Source organism: Hibiscus syriacus, unplaced genomic scaffold (assembly GCF_006381635.1).
Source record: "Hibiscus syriacus cultivar Baekdansim isolate YM2019G1 unplaced genomic scaffold, ASM638163v2 tig00110319_pilon, whole genome shotgun sequence".
Classification (NCBI taxonomy): domain Eukaryota; kingdom Viridiplantae; phylum Streptophyta; class Magnoliopsida; order Malvales; family Malvaceae; genus Hibiscus; species Hibiscus syriacus.
The window spans coordinates 957,706-976,115 of record NW_024062678.1 but is presented as its reverse complement, the minus strand read 5'-3'; the positions used below and the strand labels follow the sequence as shown (position 1 = coordinate 976,115).

General features: G+C 31.1%; 2 protein-coding genes across 2 annotated transcripts; one reads left to right on the top strand and one right to left on the bottom strand.

Moving 5' to 3' along the window:
* Window positions 1–9,308: 9,308 nt before the first annotated feature.
* LOC120117169 (homologous recombination OB-fold protein) lies at window positions 9,309–13,385 on the bottom strand (the record flags this gene model as incomplete). Its single annotated transcript, XM_039137478.1, has 7 exons — window positions 9,309–9,752; window positions 9,991–10,066; window positions 11,196–11,261; window positions 11,493–11,594; window positions 11,687–11,749; window positions 12,683–12,768; window positions 12,983–13,385. Coding segments are annotated over 7 exons (1,233 nt in total), but the record flags the coding sequence as incomplete, so codon positions are not given.
* Window positions 13,386–13,755: 370 nt separating this feature from the next.
* Window positions 13,756–14,843, top strand: LOC120117300 (protein C2-DOMAIN ABA-RELATED 4-like). The gene is made up of 4 exons (XM_039137590.1): window positions 13,756–13,838; window positions 13,915–14,156; window positions 14,244–14,339; window positions 14,483–14,843. Exons 1-4 carry the CDS (start codon window positions 13,835–13,837, stop codon window positions 14,789–14,791), a joined length of 651 nt encoding a protein of 216 aa, XP_038993521.1. The 5' UTR covers window positions 13,756–13,834; the 3' UTR covers window positions 14,792–14,843.
* The last annotated feature ends 3,567 nt before the right edge of the window (window positions 14,844–18,410 follow it).

Below are 18,410 nucleotides of genomic sequence, written 5' to 3'. Positions count from 1 at the left end.
TATTAAAAGTTACAAAATGATCACCTGACTATTCACTGTGTTTCAAACTCATCCTTTTTCGTTAAAAATTGATGGTAATTTCATCTTGAAGTTAATCTGCTCATTGAGATATGATAATCAGTTGAGAACCTTAGTTCATATTATATTATATCTCAATCAACAGGTTAACGTCCAACTCAAACTACCATCAATTTTTTAATCAAAAAAGACGAGTTTAGAACACAATGAATAATTGTGTGACCATTTTGTAACTTTTTAATTGTTAGTGGAATTAAAAAAGCAACATCTTATAATCGGGGGACTATTTTGTAACTTTTAAGTCAGAGGAATCAATAAAGCAACACCTTATAGTTAGGGGACCATTTATGTAGTTTACCCTAATTTTTTGGGTAAACTATACGTTTAGTACCTAGACATTACTTTTGTTACGTTTTAGTACCAAAGTTTATTTTTTTCAAAATCATATCTAATGTTTATTTAGATTTCATTTTGGTACCCACCATTAAAGAATTAACATAATCCTGACGTGATATTTTTTTCCGATAATGGTGTAGCATTATCTTATGGTGACACATCAACATCACTATTACATTTTTAACGAGAGTGTACTAAAATGAAATCTAAACTACGTTAAGTATGATTTTGAAAAAAATATATATTAAAAAGAAATAAAAATAATAGTTTAGATACTAAATACGTAATTATCCAAATTAAATTCAGGTTTTTATCGTAAATATTAGGCCTGTAAATGAACTGAACGTTCAGCGAACCGTTCATGAACCGTGCGGCGGGAAGTTCGTTTATATGCGTTTATTTATTAAATGAACGAACATGAACAAGATTTTTTGTTCGTTTAATTAAATGAACGAACATGAACATAGGTCTCGTTCGTTCATTTACGTTCGTGAACGTTCGGTTATGTTCGTTCGGTTATGTTCGTTTATGTTCGTTCGAATATGTTCGTTTATGTTCATTCATTTATGTTTAACCCAATCTTCTTAAATCAATTTTGGTGACCAATTTGTAAGTATCTTAAAAATATTAATTAATATGATATTCTGATGACCAACTCCATAATTAATCCAATTTTATTTGGAGATTAAATCCAATATGTTAACCTGTGAGGCACCTCGCACCTATATTCATTTCCCCCTTTTTTTCCCAAACCCTAGTGTTCACTAGAGAGTGGAGACGATCGCTGAAAGCTTCAAAACAAGTTATATTATAGTGCAATATGAAGTTTTACATGTTTGTTTTCATCTCTTTCTCTGTTTTATTTGGCTTAATAGTTGATATGTAAAGTTATTGCAGGTATCTTCACATCTAAAACTCAAGAAAACATCATACTTCTTTCTAGAAATAGATGGGAATATAAAGGTAACAATCGGAAGTATACGAGCATCAGTAAAGAGAAAAATATATAGAATTTGCCAGAAAACAAAACAAAGGTTTCTATGCAATTTCTGAAAAAGAGTGTAATTGGAGAAAATGATTGTTCATATGTAATCATGGACCACTAAGATAAATATTATAGCGTTAAATTAAAGTTGTGTGAATCATTTAATATCTTTAAAAGATAGATCGAAATATTTGATATCTTCAAACATTTCATCACTGCTAATCAACTCTTACGCTATTTATCACTGTAGATTTGGTTGATTTGCATTGTCGACTATTTTTCATGAAAGAACAATGGAAGGTAGGGTCTCCAACGTTTATGTTCGTTTATGTTCGTGTTCATTTATGTTCGTGTTCGTTTATGTTCGTGTTCGTTTATGTTCGTTTATTTATTAAATGAACGAACATGAACAAATTATATTCCTTAATAAACGAACATGAACAAAAAAAAAATTTGTTCGTTTATGTTCGTGTTCGTTTATGTTCGTCTATTTATTAAATGAACGAACATGAATATACCTCCGTTCGTGTGCGTTCGGTTCGTTTACAGGCCTAGTAAATATCTATCTACCTTGAATCCCATTTACATCAAGTACGTTTGATGGATTTCATAAGAATATTAAAGAAAAATGATGTTTTTTTTCATCGAAGCTCCAAGCCTTTGACATTGCACCAAAACTCTCCCATGATCCATCTGCCATTGGATCCGCCTCTCAAGATTTTGGTCACTAGCTCTAGTAAGGAACGGATAATTTTATATTAAGAATAAAACTATGTCCTCGCCGTTTTTCCGCCCGGGTGGGAAAAATTAATACGACTTGGGGTTTTTCTTTAAAAAGATTTTGAAATGTGACAAGTCGCCACCAATCATTATAATGTGTGATTGAAACATAAAAAATCGGGTAATTTTAATAAAACATTTTATTTTATCAAAAATACCAAATGTGGGTTTGCAAAAAACCAAAAAAGGGATTCAGGAGTCAGTTACGTGTGGAGAAGGATTAACACCCCACAGCGCCAAAAACCCGATACCTAGTTGATTATCCAATATTTAAAATTGAAAATTCTAAGTTCGAACTTTATTTAATCGAAAATTCACTAAGGATGTACAATTGAAAATGATGTTTGTTTATTTAAGCCAATAATGTTCGCCACTAGCATGAATGCGGGAGATAAACTATTATGCCAAATAACCGGATATTATCTTGATTTTAAGAAATCATGATGCGATCTTGAAAATGATGTCGACATACTTCGGGAATCACTAGTAATCACCCCTGAGCATACTTATGGAAGATATACCATTGATTCCTTGGTAAATCAACATCACCTTAGTTGTGAAATCAGAATGCAATCAAATAATCAATTATGACAACCTAATTATACTAGGTAATTAATTAATGCTTCTCATAACCTACAATGTCAAAATATGTAATTTAAAGAACCTAAAGGACTAAACCTAGAAATGGAGGCTCTAATATTAATCATATTTGATTTTAACCAATTATTGGATCGAATAATCGAGATGGTCCCTTGAGCATCGACGCGAGAGCCAACTCAAATTAATCCCTAAATTAGAGGACTAAAGCGAAATCTAACCTAAAGTGGAGGCTCTAATTAATAACCTATTTAAATATGTTAAAGGAATTCCTAATTAAAGAAGTTGATGGATTAAAGTGTGAACAGTCTAAACCTAAGGACTAGCCCTAAAGCCTAAAATTTTCTAATAAGGACTTAATTTAAAGGAATCTAAATCTAAAGGGTTGATTTTAAAATCAATTAAATTAAAGAAAACATTAAATATAAAGAATATAAATTAAAAGCATAAAAATAAAAAGAAATTAACAAGCATACATAATTTAAATGTACTAAAATTAACAATACAAATTTAATAATAAAAAAAACTAATGAATAACTTAAAAAATATAAAACTGAATTTATTAAACCAAATTAATATTAAGTTAATCAATAAAAATTAATCTAGGGATTAAATTGAAACATGTAGAATAATTTAGGGGCTAAATTAAAAATAACCTTACAAGTTCAGAAAAAATACCAAACTAAAATAATTTAAAAGTAAACATGTAATTTCAGAAATAAAGCAATGACCTAAACATAAAAATGAGGGTAAACTAAGGGGATCTAAGAGCAATTTTCCATTTTTATAAGCCAAATATGCACTAATAAACACAAATTTGAAAATTACAGGACCAGACGAGTAAGATTAAAGTAAAATTAAAACAATCACCGTAGGTGACCAAAAATGCAAAAAACACGCTTAAAGTAGAGGGATTAAAGTGCAATTCTTTCTTGTAACAAGAATACACTCAATAAAACAAAAATGGCAAATAGCACTATTAGAACAAATTAAAATAAGATATATAGGCACGAAATCAGTTATCAGAATGTAAATTCACGCGTAAAGTAAGGGGATCTCAACATAAATAACCCATAAATTTAAACCATAATAATTAATTAAATGCAAAATCGTAAAATTGCAACCTAAGTACATGCATTCATACAAAATAATAAAAAAGGACGAACATGTGACCATATTGTGAAAACACGATAAACCTATAGGGACTATAGCAAGATTTACCCCTAAACTTCTACTATAAAAGCCACTTTTTTTCCATTTGTAACCTAACCAAAAAAACTCTCTTTTTTCCCTCTCAACTCTCTCTTTTCCTCTGCTCGGTTGAGAACCAAAACCCCTGTCAAAATAACACTGTCGGCCACCACCTACGGTGGTCAGAGTTCTTAAACCAAACCCCGAATAACCCTGCACACTCCAATCTTCTCACCTAGCCCCTAAAAATACCTAAAACATCCCCTAAACCTACATGCAAGACCCCAAATTTCAAGAGTCCTCTGACTCTTAGGTTACTCTCACCGACGACTTAACCTCGATGAATCGAGTCACAAGGACAAGCTCTCTCTCCCTTCAGGTAACCCCTTCTACCACTTTTCTTATTATTTAATTTTTTAGTTCGATTCGAGAAAAAAAAACTTTTAAAAATGAACAAAATCAACCTTGAATTTTTTTCTTGTTTGGTATTGCTTTTCGAAAAATGAGGGAATAAGCCCTTTTTACATATTGATTTTCGGGTTCTTATACTCGAAATTTTACAGAGATAAATAATAAAAAAATCCTAATTCCTACTTGCTCCTCTAACATCCACTGTATGTGATGATTTGTGTTATTAATGCCTTTAGATTTTACGGGGTTTGTTGATATTTCTGATGGGATTTGGTTCGACTAGGCTTGACAGCGGTGACGACCGACGCAGCTAGACGTGGGGCGAACTCGATCAGCGGCTGTGAGACTCAACTTTGACGGCCGCTGTGGCAGTTGAAAAGATATATTAGGGTTAGTGTTAGATTAGGTTAGTTTAGGTGTTGGACTAGGGTTTTGGTTTGAGTCCGGGTTTGGATTTGAATGTTGGGTATTGAGTTTGTAATAAATAATAATAATAATAATAATAATGGTTGAAAAATGGTGATTACAAACTATATTATCAATAAAAAAATATTTAAATTATATAAGAATCATAATTTTTAGGAGAATGATCGTTTCCACTAACCCTCTCGATTTATCCTCGGTTAACTTAGTTCCCTTCATCATAACAACAAGAGAGAATTCCCACTCATTCTCGGGCAAAGAGGGCGAAAAATGGGGTTATCATTGACATGATGTGAATGAACAAGAATCGAAAACCGGATCGGAATCCATATCTCTGATGATGGGAAGTACTCGGATATGGGCGGCGAATAGCTTCGATCGATGTCGAATGCTGGAATCAGTGGGCAAACATTTTGTTATGGTCAGATTAGTAACGTGTATGAAATGGATGTTATAACAGACAATAATATATGTTTCATGTTGTAATATGTTTGATTCATTAACTACACATGTCATGCCATTGTTTACTGTCTTGAACAAACATTATGATCAAACCAAAGCCACGGTGGACAAGGTAAAAGCAGATTCGTCTTCCTTACACGGCATTGTCAGGCTCCATTAAAACCACCAGCTGCAAGTTTAATTAAAACACTCCAAGCCCGATCTCTTATATGATGGGTCTAATGTGTTATATTGTGCCGTCAAAACGACCGTTAATTTAAAAATCTTATTTTTTCTATATTTAATCATATCATAAATATGATATAATAAAATAATAATATTTCTATTAGTTATAAAAATGATTATACAAAATCAAGATTGACAATTTAATATGACCAAATGCATCAAAAATAGCAATAGATTTACATATAAAGGGTCCTACGGATACATATACTCTCTGAAGTAAATAAAGTATTGTACTCTCAAGAGTTGATGTCGGAAGCCCTGTTGCGACGGTATTATTCAGATAAGCTTGATCTGCTAACTTGTGAATGAAATATAAAAAAACGCTGAGCTTTACCAAGCTCAATGATACACTTCTCTCTACTATACTTTGTGAAATTCATGAGTATAAGCATGAAAGACCAGGGCCGGTCCATATTATTTGTAGGCTCGGGGAAAAAATAAAAAGATGGGCCCCTAATATAAAAAAATTAAAAAATATTTAATATAAAAATTTTATTAGATTCTTTATTAAATTATAAAACAGTAATCCATTACAATATAAAAGATGTCAAAAAATATATATTTAAGAATACAAATACTTATAAAAATATTGCATTCAATCATTTTTTTATGCAAAACCATTGATGATAGTATCAACATCAATGCTTTCCAATATATCGATCTTATCTAAAATTTGAAAATATATAAAATTAAAAGAAACAATTTGAAAATGTGGTATACCTCGAATTTAAAGAACAATCTTCAATATGATTCAAACACCATAATTGATAATAAACAATTGTGATTCTACGAGTGAGAGAAATATGATAAATTTAAAAATGAGAATAATAATTTCAGATGAATCGTGAAACATGAAAGAGAAAAGAAGCATGTTAATTATACTTAAATTTTCTTCTCATTAAGTTTTGGAAAAAAAATAATGTTAATAAATTTTTTATTGATATGAAAAATCGGGAAAGAGATTTGGTGAATTGATAGTGAGAATTTGGAAAGACCAAAATTAAAGAGTTCAATTGATTTTTTTTTAATTTTGAGAAAGAAATATTAAATTAGTATTTTATGGAAGAACAATTTATTAACGTTAATATAAAAATTCAATAAAGATAATTGACACTTTAATAAATTTATGGGTCCTATTATTTTATTGAGTAAATTACGTGTTTAGTACTTAAATTATCAATTTTAGTCTGTTTTAATACTTAAACTTTCAATTTTTTCAAAACCATACGTAAAGTTTAGTTTTTGTTTCATTTTAGTACCCACAATTAAAAACTTTAGTCTTTTTATTTCATTTTAGTATACAATCAAAATTTAACGTTAACTTTTTAACGATAGATACTAAAATGAAATGAAAATTAAACGTTAAATATGATTTTGAAAAAATTAAAAGTTTAAGTACCAAAACTGATCAGAACTATTACTTTAGGTACTAAATTCATAGATTACTCTATTTTTATTTTGTAAATTTTAATTTATTATCAGAAAAATAAAAAAATTATATTAAAAACAATTTATTTTTGTGGGCCCTGGGCGTGCGCCCCTCCTACCCTGGCCCAGGATCGATCCTCTGCAAGACAATATAAACATAGGGGAATACATTATAAACAAAGAGGAATACTTATAGCATATAATTTCATTAATATGGTAACATACTAGAAACCAACATTCTACGATTTAATAACATTATGCCTGATAATAATAACAATGATCATGATCTAAAAAAAAAGAGTAAAAATAGTGCAACCATAATTTCATTCACGTTTCCGCCGTTCATTGGATCCCTTTCCATAGAATTTTATCCGCATATCAATGTCCCCTCAACAAACTCAAGGGCCAATTTGATTTAGGATTTTGCCAACCCACATCGTATTATTGTTGTTGTTGTTATTATTAATGTGACACTGACTTTTCTTTTGTGGCATTAAATAGATCATATATCGAGACCCACTTACTTTTTTGACGCATGTAAATATATACAATGACTTGTTGGCATAAGAATTTGACTGACAATGATCCGTATTTGTATGTGTAGCAAAAAATGGTTTTATGTGATATTTTAGTTGTTCAGTGCAGTTCTATCATAGTGCGTTTACCTGTGTTTTAACTCCAATTGCTCCACAAACGTCTGTTTGGGGAGCATTAACGCAGTGGGAATTTGGTCACAAGATTCAATGCACCCTCGAGTAGCGACAAAAAAAATCATAATTAGATACGGATATAGTATTTTATATTATAAGGATAAATACATATTTTTTAATATATTTGAAATTTTTAAAAATACAATCTCTCGTTTCCCTAATTATAACTCTAGTGAACGCCACCTGTGTAAATCGGACAATAGTATCTTTTGTCTATTGAAATTTTCAATTTTAAAATATAATAATAATAATTCATTTTACTGAAAAATAAAAAAAAATAAAAATTAAAAATAGAAAATAATTTAAAAACTATAAAATAGATGGGTTTGTAAAAGACTTAATCATTGGATCCCACAATTGATTAATCACTTATAGGTCACTATTACATTTAGCTAGTTTCTGGACACGTGTAAGTAGGGAACACCATAGAATCTTGAAAGAATCTGGTTGGTTTACCATTTCAATAATTAGTATGAATTTCGAAAGACAATAAAATAAAATTTGAATATTCCATCACCATATATATATCATATGTGGCGACCTGAAACCCTATCTCTTGCTCCTCCTTTTTACTCCCTCGTTAACTATGAACAACTGTTTGCCACGTGTGCTTAAAAATCATGGCAAAATTCATCCGATAGTTGATGTGAAAAAAAAATCGTAAGATAATATTGGTGGAGAATTAATTGTTGAGATAATGTATTTTCTATGGTCGTCATTATCTGATGAATTTTATCGATATAATATTTATATTATTTCACCCAAAAGATTTTATATATTCGCCATTGATACCATTATATGATATTAGTCGACAATCATTGTACTTTATTTTTCGTTCATCATTTTTGGTTTTGTAACAACCTTAACTATTTGGTTTATGCCTGAATTTGACATTTAAGGGCTAGTTTTGATTGATTGGATTCATGTGCTTAAGCACTATTCAATTAAAGTTACTCCTTTCCTCTAAAAAAAAAGAGTAAAAATAACAATTGTGACATTCAAAAATCCTGGAAATGTTCTTAATTTTAAAATAAAAATTATCTACGTCAACAATGAAATATTCATGCCACATCAGCGTCGTTAAAATATTAACAATCCAATAAGCTTTTCATTCAATTAAAGAAGGCATAATGCCAATATTAGTCCCCCAAAGTTTACTAAAATAGTCCTTTGCTCCTATTCTTTTTTTGGAACATTTTGACCTAATATTTCATTTTCAAGCAAAAATCTCCATAACATTTAAATAAATAATCAATTTGACCCTTATTATTTTATTTTCTAAAACATTTTGACTGTCAACGTTTCATTTCAATGTAACCCTATTTGGGACGTTAATCTTGTTTTAAGTAATAATTCTCATCTACGGAGAGATCTTTTTGCCCCAAAATGAAAATGCTCCAAAAAAAAATAGAGACCAAAATAACCATTTTAATCAACGTTGGAGGCGAATTTTGTTATGTCATTAAAAAAATCCATCAATTTGAAGGCTAAAGACCAAAGTGATCGTAGAAAAGAAATCAGGATCAAAATGGAAGAAAAGATATACACCAGGGTTGAATTTGTCATTATAAATGCCACAATGCCCTTGAGGAACTTCCAATACCACTAAAATATGCAATCTATACACTGCGAAACTAGTACGATCCAATCTCTATTATGAAGTCAATTTGATCCTTCTTCACCATCACCTCAATCAAATGAACACAACTCATCTAACTGTTCATCAGTCCATTGTGGAAGTGAACCTCTTGAAATTGGTACCTTTCTTTGTTTCTTACCTTCATCGATGGTTACACTTTCCCACTTTTTCGAGAAGCCGAACAAGTTTGAATCATCACTGCTATGGCTGCTTTTCAAGTGGTCATCTCTCTCCGTCGAATCCTGTGGACTCGGCATCTTCTCGACCACAACGTTTTCCACGAGCTCATTCGTGACATCTAGCACTGCAGCATTTTTCATTCGGCCGCCAATATGCTGCCCCAATGCTTCATCTCCACCAACTCCTTTATCATTCAGCACTCTCCCTCTCATATAACAAGTTTGTCTGAGGCTATTAATGATGTTTGCATTTCTGTCCGGTAACAAACTCGACACTTTCTGTCGATTCCAAGTCTGCTTAGTGTTTCCTGAAGCCAGAAGGTGGGTTAACTGTCAGAGTAACATTCAGGTTTTATTATTGAAACAATTCCACAGGAGCCATGACAAAACCAGTGACCTTATGGTCCATCGAAAGATAAAATACTAATGGTTTGGTGTGGGCAGGGCATTATTATCATATTGAGTTCCAAATTTAAGCCAGACACTGAATTTTTCCTCATACAACCTACCACTGGATAGGGAAAAGAAATGATCAATTGTACTGACCAATGGCATGAGCAGTGGATATGACCCTTGACTTATGATTCTGTTCTGACAGAGACTTGGTATCCTTTGGGATTGCCTGCAAAATTAGTAAATTGTATCAAGTAATAGTTAAACACCTAGAGTTTATTTTAATGCAAAATGTAGACTCAAGTAGAAACTTTTAAGATGGTTAAGAAATGCGATTTGAGTTTCGAACAGCAAAAGGAAAAATATAAGACCAGACATCATATTATAAACAGTTATGTCAATGGCAGTGACCTAAATGGTATGGTACCATGCTTTAGGAGAAAAAAACAGCAAATAAATAGTATTAAGGATGAAAACAGATAAGATGGGTGTTGAAACTCTTGAAAACATAGGGTTGGGTTATAAAACCCTCTAGTTTTGTCTATAATTGAAAGAAAATAATAATAAGAATGTTGTGGCTGCAAATATTTTACAACTTATTTATACCAGGATTACATTAAAGTTTTAATACTAGCCCTAAATTTCAACCCAAAATACAAATCGAAATCCTACCTATCTTATGTACAATAATTAATAAATCAAACAGAAATAATAAAATAATATAAAACAATTAACAGTTTTTGTGTCATTCACTCCGACTAGGGAAACTTGGCTACAATAAGAAAACTTTAACCACTTCAGCAAAAATTTTCTGGATCAACTCTTTGCAACTCTTCTTCTGCTATAGAACGGTTATAATTCGGATGATTTAATCATCCTCAATATGACTTTGAAACTAAAAATGTTATAAGGAGCCAAGATCAAGTACTGCAGGCAGGTAATATTAATCAAGTGTTGCACAAATATATTGCATCATAAATGACATGATTTCTTAGGATAACCAGAAAGTATGAACTATGCTCTAAAACCAGCTAGGATAGGTACAAGTACATAAATTCATAAGCATGCTTTGACAGGGACTCCTTAAAGCACGTATATTCAGCACTTGCTGAAGACCATAAATTCTTATATGAATGCTTATCAGTTTATTTTGCATTAGCCACTGGAAATATGGTTCCCAACAATCTCAGTACATTAAACTCCGGGATTAGGAAACCTTGCAGAGCACCTCTTTTCCCAAACAAAAGAAAGTAACTAGAAAAAGGTGGGAAACATAGGACAAAGGCAAATGTTCTAGCATTAGTATCAACTATTGATAGCAATCATTCACTTTGAAGTAGCTAATGTTAAATTTGTACCTTTACAATATTGTTGAGCGTTATATTGAGATAACGAACAGAGAGCGGAGATGAGAAAACTGAAACCTGCAAGTACAGTTCTTCAATTTAAGCCTCGACACATGTGACAACATGGTAGATATTGAATCTAACACATGAAGTTCTACAGAAGGAAGGCCAACTACTAGAAACCATATGGATTTACAGTATAATTCTAGTTCTAATTCTAAGTAGATAACACCATATTCGAAAAACATTCACCATGCATGACTAAAATTATGTAAATATTGGCCCAAGCGGGGGAAAACAATGAAAAACCTTCTGCAGTATCAAAACCGTGCCAACAGTTATGTTGTTTGCAAAGCCTCCTTCAATTAGGACTTTCCGGTGCATGCTAGCATCAATTGTACCCGTAGGATCCTAAAATCAAATCACAAGCACATCAAATGTTCTTGCAACATAGAGAGCATTGGAACAAAAAAGGCGTATCATAATAATTGAGTTATTTTTACCTTGAGAGTCACCATAAGATCACCAAGACCATTTGGGGTGCAAGATTTGATAATGGCAACAACCTGATGGAATATAAAAGCGGAAAGTGACAAAAACATTTTGTATTAAATCAATATGGTTTTTGTTTCAAGTTTGGAAGCTTATAGGTCTTCAGTTAGACCACCGATAATGACAAAAAACATTTAGTTTGAAAAAAAATAGAAAGCAATATACACGGAAAACTCTGGATTGATATGCACATGGTTAGCTAGAATTTGGTTCAAACTACCCAGAGATAAATCATCACTTCCTTTCTATTAAAAGAGAAACCAAAAGATTCTAGAAATCAAGACTTAAATAATAAACTCACTTTGAATAGAAAGCAATATACATGGAAAATTTTGGATTGATATGCACATGGTTAGCTAAAAAGGTTCAAACTACCCGATAGGACTGTAAATGAGACAAGACAGATCGTAAGCTACTCGAGCTTAACTCTTTCAAAGCTCAATCAACACTCCATTCGAATGGACTTCACTTGAGCTCGAATTCTACTCCAATTCTTAACAAGCCGAAGCAACTTACTTGATATCTGATTCGAAAAGCTCACGAGCGATTCAAAAAATAATATATTAAATTTTTAATTTTTAAAATTAAGTTATGAATAATATTAACATCAATAAGGTTTTCATACAGTTAAGGTTCAGTTTCGAGCTTGAACCGAGCTTGAGTTCGAGCTTCCATAAAGTTAAGTTTGAGAATGTTTCGAGTTCAAATTTTTTCGAGCTTGAGTTGAGCTTCAATTTTTATTTCTAGTGCGAGTCGAGCTCCGCTTTGAACTTTTCGAGTTAAGTTGAGCTCAGTAATACTCGAGCTTGAATTGAATTGTTTACCGCCCTACTACCCAGTGGTGGATCGTCACTTCCTCTCTAGGGTTTTGCTTAAGTAATTAACTCACTTTAAATAGAAAGCAATACACATGGAAAGCACCTGAATCTAGAAGAAAACAGCCCTACCTGAGCTACTTTTCTGTTTCCCAGCTTAGGTTCAGTTTTGATCAAACTCAATGGAGTACCAATTGTCCCGCCATCAACAGCCAAGCCTTTCATAAAATGAAAACAATCACTAGAGTCTAAGCGCCATGATACCCGAAAATTCCTAAGCAGTTTAACAAGTTAGAGCTGCATTTTTCTAATTAGTTTTACCACTTACCTTGTACATTCTCAAATATTGATATATATCGAAATATGGAAACTGTTAGAAAGCATAACCATAATTTGACAGCAAATGAACAAATCAAAAAATTAAAAAGAAACCTTCACGGCGAATAAATTCGAGGGCGAAAAGCCAGGGATCACGCGAGAAGTCACCGTCGTCGACGTCAGAATCAAGGACGGCCCTCCTAACGTACTCCTGGGTCGTAAGGGGCTCCTTGCCAATGCAGAAGGAATTGATATTGTTCTGAAGTTTACTGAGCATAGCGGCGTGAACGGCCCCGGCAGGGCCTGGGATGCGGTTTGGGGAGGGGCGGGTAGATTCTGTGGATTTGCGTTTACAAGGGCGGAGAAGGGATGGGATGTCAGAGTCAGAGTCGCCAAGGTTTAGAGCTTCCCAGGGCTGGTCTGCTTCCATCTCTGAAACGCGAGAACACAGAGTCGGGGAAGAATTTTGTAAATGCCGGTGGGCTTTTTCATTTCGTTTCTTGGGCCACTCCGCTTGGGTTGAAAGATGATATTAGAAAAATCCATAACTGAACTAGAGATTGCAAAACAATTTATACTTGATGGGTTTTGAATCTTGATAGATGGGTCGAATTTTTTGAAAAGATAAATTAGTTTAAAATTGGGGAGGTTGGATTAGTAAGTTAAGAAGAAGTTAATATATGTAAGATTAGTGTGTTTAATAATAATAAAAAAGATTAGAATTTGAGTAAAACTATAAATACATGAAAACAACAATTAATATTAGAAAATGAACAAGTTAATAAGAAGAAGAAGAATCGGACGACCAATCATTTGCCGCAACATCCGGTCAGACACTTGGTATATTAACCCTACCTCCCCTCCTCTATATTTGAGCCCATCATCCAAACCTCCATTGTTATAGGCTACAAAGGTTTCTCATTTCCTCTCGACCAAAGCGACGTCGGGGTGCATCTCACCAACATCATGAGTAATGCTGCTTCCTCCTCGTATTTTCTTCTTCTTCTAGTGGTTTCAAGTTATTGATATTTTATCTATTTTGATAGAGTTCGAGAAGGAAACGAGGCACCTTTTTCAGGCGGCCGTACAAAGGAGGAGGAGAATAAGAGCAAAGATGACCAACTTGATAGCAAGCGCTCAAAAAGAGGCTGCTGGCGGTGAAACCACATCGGCTGTGATGGACAACTTGATGGGTTTGCTACGGATCCATGTCAAACGAGGCGTAAACCTCGCCGTTCGTGACGTCCGGAGCAGCGACCCTTACGTTGTTGTTAAGATGGGAAACCAGGTCTTCCTTTCGCTGCTTCTTTTAATATAATTCTTTTTTTTTTCTCGTTGATGAAGACGTTAATGTTATGTAAAATATTTACTGCAGAGACTCAAGACTCGTATCGTAAAGAAAGATGTAAATCCTGAGTGGAATGATGATTTAACTCTGTCTATAACGGACCCAAATATTCCAATCACACTGGTAAGTCTCTTGGTTACCATATATAATTACTTTATCCTAAATTTAGAGGGTGCATGCGAACAGGGATAGTAATAGGTCGGATCGGGTCAAAATTTTTACTCCAATCACACCGGGAAGTCTCTTGTGTTTTGCCTGATTTGCAGACGGTGTACGATCATGACACATTTTCGAAGGACGATAAAATGGGGAATTCAGAATTTGAGGTGAGATCATATATAGAAGCCTTGAAATTGCATAATTCCAGTTTGGAAGAAGTCCCAGATGGAACGGTGCTGTCAAGACTGCCGCCGACCACCACCAATTGCCTGGCCGAGGAGAGTGCGATATACTTGCACGAAGGGAAGGTGGTACAAGACCTTTTACTCAGATTAAGAGACGTGGAGTGCGGTGAAGTTGAAATTCAACTGGAGTGGATTCACTTTCCTGGCTCTAAAACCTTTCTAAGTCAATGAAACTTCTCTTTCAAAACTCGCACTTTCTGGCCACTTTGCTCCTTCAGAACTCTCCGCTATGTATCTTAATGGTGCCCCCCATGAAAATATAAATGAATAATTTCATCTTCAACTTTTTATTTAACTTCCAAAAGTTTTAAAATGGTTATTATTTTTTTTATAAAATATGTTGATTCTGACGTTCATTTTCTTCGTGATAAGATTCTAGCTCAACAACTCTAAATTAGGGTCTGTTTTTTTTATTTATTTCTATAATTAATTTTCTAAAAAATGAATTACTGAAATTTGAATTTTGAAAAATGAATTAGATTTATGAAAAACGTTTTCCGAAAAATATTTTCCGTAAAATGAATTACATTTTTCTAAAAAATCATCTTGAAAACGTTTTATGATATTTGGAAGATGTTGTTTAAATATTTTTTCCACTAGTTGATGAGTTTTTTAAAAATTATTTATTAAAAATATTAAATACATTAAATAATATTATTTATCATAAAACTTAATATTATTATTTTTAAAATATTAAAATAATTTATTTATTATTAAATATTATTTTTATAATTTTATTAATAAAAATATTAATATTGGCATATTTTATTGAAATAAAAATATTATAAATTATATTAATTATTTATTAAAGTAATAGTGTTATATTATATTTTAAAAATATTAATTAGTATATTTTAAATATCTTTATTAAAATATTATTATATTATTATGTTAATATTAAATATATAAATAATATTATTTATTATTAATAATTTAATAATATTATTTATATGAAATTAATAAATAATATAAATTTTATTAATAATTTATTATATATTATTAAAATAAAAATATAATATCTTATATTATTATAATATAATTAATTATTTTATTATAATATTAAAAATATAATATTATATTATTAAAAATTTTAATAAATATATTTTAAAAATTTTAATAATTAATATTTTGATTAAAATGATATTAAAATATTTTATTAATATTAAATTCATAAAATAAAATTATTTTGAGTATTTATTCTTCGAAGTGAAAAGTTCAGAAAATGACTTACGGAAAATCAGACCATAAGTCATTTTCCAGAAAACACAAATGAAATTTTGTTGATCAGAAAAATGTTTTACGTTGACCAACCAGTTTTCCTCCAACCAAATACTGAAAAATATTTTCCGGAAAACGAATTACGTGAAACAAACACGGGAAAACATTTTCCGAAAAATATTTTCCAAAAAATAAATTACGTAAAACAAGCACGGAATTTCGAAGGAGACTAATTCCGTAATTGATTTTTCCCCAAACAAATATACCCTTAATTACGTTTGAGTTAAGCGATTGTTTGTTATCGCCGCATATTACTGATCTCATCAATAGGAATCGTCCTTTTGACATTCATTTTTCCATGAACCACTGATGAACTCGAAGCAGTTGTTAAAGGCGACGCCCAAGCTCGTGCGATGCAAGCAAGGGACTGCTAGTTGCTACTTTTCTTACTGTCAATATCTCTTTGTTATTCAAAAAGAAAACCCTAATGTGTTTGTTCATTATTACATCTAAGGTCAAATTGTTTACTGTAACTTTCAACAATCTGTTTATTCAATTTTAATATTATTTTAAAACCACTTTAAATATTTTTTATATTAGCAGCTTTAATAATAATTTATGTATAAAAATAATATAAAATTATATGATTTATAAATTAATAATATATATATATATTAAATATGTTTTCAATATAGAATAAATATGTGCATTCCACGTGAAAAATAAATAAATTTTATTATATGGACAATCCTTTTGAACGAGTTATTATTCAGTCTGATAGTAATGATGTTCTTCGTTTACTTTCTCCATCTATGGACAGTTCATTTGCTTTGGTGCAAACCATTGAGATTCTCTTCAATAAAACACGTTCATTGATTTTCAAAATATCCATCGGAAACAAATGCAGCGGCCGATTTCATTGTGAAGACGACATCCCGCCCAGATGATTCCTTTACCATTTTTGGTGATTTTCCGAAGCGGCGGAGCTCTGTTGGGCGTTTATTCCTTGTTAAAAAATTAATATATTTGATAAAATTTTAATCTAATATTATTTTGGTTCATAAAAAATAAATATTTAAATTAAAAATATAAGCATTTATTAAATATTTAGTTGACTAGAGACGAACTAAAGAATGATAACATCATGTTCTCAAAATTTTAGTCTAATAACAATTTAAGTCATTACAAGTTTAAATATTAGATAAATTAGGTGTTCTCTTGTGAATTTTGAATTTATATATATATATATAAATCTTATGTTTATACAAGGTACAATATGTACAAAAACCATCAATCATTTGACAATAAACGCTCATATCCTTACATTCGTAATGCTCAAACTCGAGACCTCAAAAATAATAATAATCCCTTAATCAATAATGTCTATTGATTAATGCTAAATTTTGAGTACAAATACCTAATAAATCATTTTATTTTTCTTAAATATTCTAATATTCTGACCACTATCAATATTTAATCATAACTCTGTCTTTGATTTTTTTGTCTCATTTACTGAATTTTCTTTAAAGAGATTCTTATGGTCCTCTTTACCGGCGATTAAAGAATTAATGTAATGGCTTTCTCCTTCTTATATTAAAAAAGAGACAAATTAACTAATTTTGGATAAATAATAAATTCCATCATTTAACTTTCTTCTTACTCTTATTTTGATTATTAAAATTTTAAAGTTTTAATTCACTCATTAAACTTTCGGTTTCTCAATCATAAATTGAAGGGTTACATGACAATCGTGTATATTGATTTGGGTTGGTTTTTATTGCATGACATCCATGTGTCATTCATATTGTTTTCTCTATCTTTTTTTATAAATATTTTCTTCATTTAAAGATGAAAGTTTTACAATTTCATCTGTGTCATATCGACACTGAAATTATCATTCTTTGACATCTTCTTTGACCATTTAAGACATTGACAAATTTATCTTGTCATCTTCTATCTCTCTATCAGTTTAAATTTTCTTAAAATCACTTTAAAATTAACAAAACTCAACCCAAAACTCATAAAATTCAAAACTACCTAATATGCAATATCCATCATTCGATCAGTGTGGAATCAAGACATGCAACTCATTTTCTTCTTTTCCACGTCCCATGTTTGGGGTTTGAGGAAGATCATTCATCATTAATAAAAAAATCTAAAACCATGAGTTTTTTTTAAATGAAGTTTTAGCGTAATTTCATATATTTTTTTAAAAAATATCAAGTCATAACGCTATTAAATATTTAACGAGTAATCAAATAGGAACAAATCGAAACATAAGTGATTAAATTAAAAAAGTTAAATTTTAATAACTAAAATAAGAGTAAAAAGAAAATTGAGTGGTAAAATTTTGTAATTTACCCATCAATTTTTTATTTAACCGGTTCAATCATTGAACCGACTATTCAATCCGTTTTACACATGACCCATGTAAAGTTTGTTTTTGCCATCTCTATTCCACCGTCTTTCCTTCCTCCGAAAACTCGAGCAAATACAAATTTATTTTATTTTCTATCTTGAATGCTTTGAATCCATTTTCTTTTTTTCTATAGATCGAAAGGTGGCTTAAGAA

Excerpts from the sequence above, each read along its gene's own strand:
- LOC120117300 (XM_039137590.1), top strand. Across the intron at positions 14,157-14,243 it reads TTGTTAAGATGGGAAACCAG|AGACTCAAGACTCGTATCGT; the intron begins GTCTTCCTTTCG and ends TATTTACTGCAG. Across the intron at positions 14,340-14,482 it reads CAAATATTCCAATCACACTG|ACGGTGTACGATCATGACAC; the intron begins GTAAGTCTCTTG and ends CCTGATTTGCAG.